The sequence below is a fragment of the Buceros rhinoceros genome, unplaced genomic scaffold (assembly GCF_000710305.1).
Source record: "Buceros rhinoceros silvestris isolate BGI_N320 unplaced genomic scaffold, ASM71030v1 scaffold33052, whole genome shotgun sequence".
NCBI lineage: Eukaryota > Metazoa > Chordata > Aves > Bucerotiformes > Bucerotidae > Buceros > Buceros rhinoceros.
Genome location: NW_010400023.1, coordinates 6851 through 12492, shown reverse-complemented (window position 1 = coordinate 12492; position 5642 = coordinate 6851). Strand labels below are relative to the sequence as shown.

Sequence of the window (5642 nt, the reverse complement as noted above, 5' to 3'; positions counted from 1 at the left end):
AGTAATCAAAAAACCCCAGAGTAACTGGTAGTTTTCTGCAGATCAGATGATTCTCCATCAAAAAATCAGATTTTTAAGGACCAGACCTGCACACGTTGGTGCAGGTATCCCTGCACAGACCATAAGTAATTCTGAATCCATCATCTACAAGCAGGATATAAACGCCTCTGGGAATTTGATAAACAACTGCAAAGTTGCCCATAAAGGTTGATCATTGGATTTTTTCCCCACTTTCCTACCACAAAGTGTGCATGAACTGAGCAGTTCTGTGCTGATAGCTCCCAGAGCTAAGCAGAAGTTTGCTCTGCAAGTCCCATCTAGCAGAAAGCTGACCTGTTCCCTGCAAAGAAACAAGAGCATTCTTGCTTTTACTTCTCCCTGGAAGGGTGTGTGGCTCACAGGTGAGAAGTGTGTGAGCAGGACAAGTCAGAGCTCCTCTGAGGAGTCATAGAAGCTGTAAAGGGAAGAGGAGGGACTGGACGGATTCTCACCTCTTCGCTGTCAAGGTATTTCTTTTCAAGCTCTTTGCTCAGACTTGATGGCAAAAGGCTTCCAAGCTTAACTTTTTCCAACTCCTTGGCTAAAACAGGATCTTTTCTCATATATCTGGAATGAAAAAGCCAAACAATCACATCTTCCAAGGGCAGTGTAATTCAAGACAGCTGTTGATGCAAATCACTAACACTTTTTGAGGCTTTCAGTGAAAAAACAGATGAAAATGTACATTGTCCTTAGTCCAGGAAGCACTTGGAGGAGCTGAATCTGTTTCCAACTCCTTGGCTAAAACAGGATCTTTTCTCATATATCTGGAATGAAAAAGCCAAACAATCACATCTTCCAAGGGCAGTGTAATTCAAGACAGCTGTTGATGCAAATCACTAACACTTTTTGAGGCTTTCAGTGAAAAAACAGATGAAAATGTACATTGTCCTTAGTCCAGGAAGCACTTGGAGGAGCTGAATCTGTGCCTGAATCTCACCCTGTGAGGGTGAGACTGAGCAAAAAGCAACCCTGTGGAATGGAGTCATGTTCTGCTGAGCTCTGAGCACTGGCCACTGCACTGGTGGGGATGGGGGATCTGAAGCAGGCAGGAGGGTCTAGCCCCAGGACACAACCTCACTCCATCGATACTGAGAAGCTGCCATGAAAAGCTGGCACTTCATGGCTAGTTGGGAATGGAGCAGGTGGTTTCATACTTCACTGTGATGTCCTCACCACGTGCTGCCTGAGCCGGGTGATCCCTGAGCTTCGAGGGGAAGGACCTGCCAACTGTGGGGGACTCAGGCCAGCACTTGTCAGGGGGCTGATTTGGAAGTAGCCTCTCCTTCAGGAGCTGCAGAGAGTAACCCTGAACATCATCTGAGTCCCCTGTTTGCACATCATCCAGCTCCATAGGGATACGCTGCCGTGCTTCTTGCACATGGGCTGTTTCTGATATTTCACAGGAAGCTGGGGCCGGGCTGCTGTGCAACCCTCCTCCTCTTCACTGCTCCCTTTGCTGCCAGCAGTGGAGAGAGATGGTCCCTCAGCAGACACCTGGATGTGGCTTCTGGGAACAGCCCACAAGCAGCTGCTGCCCCGGCCAACACTGTCCGCAGCCCCAGGCTGTGCTGCTCTGGCCAAGCTCTGCTCCTTGCAGCTACTGCCTTCCAACACACACTGGTTCAAGCCTGAATATCCTGACCTAGAGCACAGCACTGGCTCTGGAAAGCTTCCAGGATCAACACTAACTCGGTATACATCATCGGTGAAACACGAAAAGGAAAAAGTTGAGAAAAGGTTGAATGGCTCTAGAATGGCAGAAGAAACACTGCTGATGTATTTACTGGTTTTCACCTAAGAAATGAGAGTCCTCAATTCTCCGTCCAGTATTATAAGCCACAGGAAGGAGTATTTTCAGTTCTATAACATACAGGGCTTGTGAGGATGAAGGCTGACCCTTGGCTGATGAAGTCCTCTCACAGAGGTGCACCTTTTAGTCTCCTAACCAGGAGGACAGCATAAACTACGGGTAACACCTAAGCCACATCCTCCATGCCCAGGATAATTGCATCTCTGGTTGTTCTATTTATTGGCTGCCCTCTGGTCCAGAGGTCTGAAATTTCCAAATTTTCCAAAGATGAGTTCAGTTCTGCAACTGGAATAGAGATCAGGGCAATGAACCTGCCCAATTTACCCCACAAATGAAACCCTAAGCATCTGTGTGTATGTCTGTGACCCCAGAGTGGTGGGGTCAACCCTTGGTTTACAGACTGGCAGCCCTGAGTGTGTCCCTTCCAGCTGTCCTGGACAGTTAGTGCCTATCAGCTTGGTGCCAGTGACACCAAAACCCACCCAGGTGCCCAACTGCATTGCAGTGATACCGATTCATAAATCAAGCAAACGCCTGGTTTTGCAGCCATGGAACCGGTGTTGATCACCAGGGCTGTGAAAGCCTCACTTACTTTAGATAAATACTGTGCACCCATGAAAGGAGAAGGTAAATATCCTTGTCTTCCAGGTGAGACTCAGCATTTTTCTTTGCCTGGGAGGCAAAATAATTGTGGTAGAGTTCGGCATATGTACTGAACACATTAAACTCAGGAGGATAAAGCTGTTCAATGTACTTTACAACTACTGTCAAATCTTCTTTCATTGTCTTTCCCATGTGCAGGAAGTTCTGGCCAAGTGTAGAGAGGTTCTCCGTTACAGGAGTGCGGCTCGTGTCTTTCATTCGAGACTCTGCTGACTCCTTTACTGTAGCCATCCAAAGCTCTTTCCATTTTCTAGGTCTAAATTGCATGTTTTGGTCAGGTAGGTTCTCTAACATATAGTTCTGGTCTTCTTTCTCCTGCTCTTTCAGTGCCTCTACTGCCTGCTGCAGCAGTTCTGGGTTCGTTATCGCCAGCAGTATGGAATCTTTCAAGACGCTGAAGACTTTGTGCTTTAGAACTTCATAGACAGACTCAATGTCTTGCTGGCTGGTCTTCAGTCCCCCCTCACTTTTGCTTGACAGGCTCTTCTCCAGGACAATCAGATGCTGGCTGGCATCACAAAGCTTTTGCTCTTCAAGGAGATCCATGACCTGTTTGACTGGTGAAAAAAGAACAGCCCTTCTTTACCCAACAGCAAACATTTAGATTTCTGTTTTATAAAAAATTATGGATCTGGATTACTTTTTTTTTTTTAAAAAAAGTTTACATTTCTATAATGCTAGCTCTTAGGCTCCTTCACCATAGAGAAAATCCTCCTGTTTATTTAAAGTTCAGTTTATTTCTAGCTTGCCTGTAACTGGGGCAATGGAAATTTGAATACCTATCACCAGTGTGTTACATATGGACAGCTATTCATGAGCTACCTATAATTTTTTCTGAAATTTAGATTTGTAGAGTTTTATTTATTTATCTATTTATTTATTTGTTATTGCCCTTCCCATTAATACGACCTCAAGTCAGAAGTATGACTTTAGAAAAAACGTAGAGGGAAAGATGTAGCTAGATAAGATGTGCTAGAGGAAATACCACATGCATTTTCCAGAAATAAGTTGGCACAATCTGACCTGTGACTTTTTTTTGGAGGACACATTTAGTGGGTAAGATAAATACAGGTGAACTATCTCATCTGAGTTACAGCCAATTACTTGGTGCAATCTGGGAAGTTATTATAAAATCACAGAACCATAGAACCATCTGGTTGGAAGAGACCTTTAAGATCATCAAGTCCAACCATTCACTGGAGAAATTATATCCCCAAATAAGTTCTGTTAGATATGTATGGTTTGTATGGAAAACCCTGGGTGGAGAAAGCTTGCTTTATTCACGACACTCTTAGCTCATAACCTCCTTAGAGACTGTAGCACAAAAGCTGGGAGTGCCCTGTTGGCATCTGCTGATTACACAAATGTCAGAGATATTATCGAAACTGAGGGCTTGGTGTATTACACAGGAACAATGGGATAACTTGAATAGTAAATGGGCTGAAATTTAATAGCAGAAAGTATAAGATACAAATTCAATAGAACAAAAGTTACTTAGCAACAAATAAGATTTTCTGCTGCAAGTTGAATGTGAATCAGTCTGAGATGAAGAGAGATGCCTGGAGAATGAGTAACTCATTCCTGTAAATGATGGTGAAAATGTGAGACATGACCCCAGGTTGTATCCAGTGAGGAATGCCCAGCTGAGATAGGAAAAAGGTAACATACTGTACCAGGCAGGGGTGGTATCTCATCTGGAATATTTTCTGAAATTCTGATTGCCTTATTTAAAAAAAAAAAAAAAAAGACCTTGGGAATGGGGCAATGCAGCAGTAAGAACAAAGGCACAAAGGGCCTATTTTTAGTAGACTTGGTTCATTTAGCTGAGAAAATTCAAAGCCAAGAAGGAAAAACACCACTTGGGGAAAACATTTGACACATGGAACAAGAGATGCCAATTAGACCAGTAAAGGCTTGCCTGGAAATGAGATTTAATTTGTAATTAAACAGTGAGTCTTTGTAAGACCTCCCCGCTCCCAGCAAAGGAGGTAGGACTGAAAACCAAACTTACTTTGAAGTACAGCTTGCTAAGTTTATGAACCAGGTAATGGGATATACGACCTGAGGTGGCAGGTGTGCCTTGCAAGTGCCAAGGGGCACTTTCCTCTCCAGCTCTGGGTTTCTCTGAGCAGGTATTTTGCTACCTCTCTAAGCACTCTGCAGGGACGGCGCCTGCAACTGGAGAAGCTGGATGTTCATGTATCATCCCTGGGAAAGATCTACGTGTGCTGCTTGCTGCTGTCACTAGGGGGAAGAGGAGAGAGCTATGCCTTCATTTCTTGCCCTCCCACACATCTCTGTGCCCACATGAGAGGTAGAAATAAGTTTTGGGTTGGACGGAAAATCTGCAAACTGGCAGGTCCTCAAGGGGTGTGCCCTTGGTACCAAAGGAGTAGGACTCAAGGTGATGTGTCCCTCAGCCCACATTTCTCTGGGCTCTTTGGCAAAGTCATTTCAATTTGTGCCCTTGTTTCTCAAGGGGACAATTCTCCACCTCGTGCAGCCCCTCTAGAGGTAACTATGGCCAATGAAGTGGTGCAAGGAGGATGAAGGAGCACTTACCACTGGGTGGCTTGGTCTTTACAATTTTCTTAAGTGCACTCATAAGGGTTTTCTTTATTCCTTTCTTCCCCTTTTCAGGGCTGTCCCCAGTAGAGCTGCAGCTCCCATTGCTCGTGATGGAAGATGCACGTGAGGGTCGGCAGGATGCCCCTGGCCTTTCATTTTCACTCATCTTCTTCTGGTCTCTTGACCAGATCTCGTCTCCAGAAGGTTCAGGACAGGCAGGGACTTGCTCAGCTACTGATGTCAAAAGGTCTTCAAGGTCCCTATTTGCACCAATGCAACCCTCTGATCCACTGCGTATTCCAATCGGGCCACTTTGGGAAAAAGGTAACATTTTCATCATTTTCCTTCTAGCCTGTAAGTTTCAGAAAGAACTGGTCAGTTTATAACGCTTTGCATAAAAATTGCCATGGCACAATGAGTCAAACACAAATAATTCTGGAATAAGTTGCCCCTGTATGTGCCTCTGTGCGCCGTGTGGGGAACGCTACACACATCTGGTACGAGCACAGCTCTGCAGGAGAGCTCCTGAGCAATGTCACCTCAGATACTGAGTGGATGG

General features: G+C 45.0%; 1 protein-coding gene across 1 annotated transcript; it reads right to left on the bottom strand.

The window, feature by feature from the left end:
• Window positions 1-491: 491 nt before the first annotated feature.
• LOC104489543 (tumor necrosis factor alpha-induced protein 2-like) lies at window positions 492-5423 on the bottom strand (the record flags this gene model as incomplete). Its single annotated transcript, XM_010131715.1, has 3 exons — window positions 5078-5423; window positions 2445-3072; window positions 492-606 (listed from the first exon to the last, which is right to left on the bottom strand). Coding segments are annotated over exons 1-3 (1089 nt in total), but the record flags the coding sequence as incomplete, so codon positions are not given.
• Window positions 5424-5642: the final 219 nt, after the last annotated feature.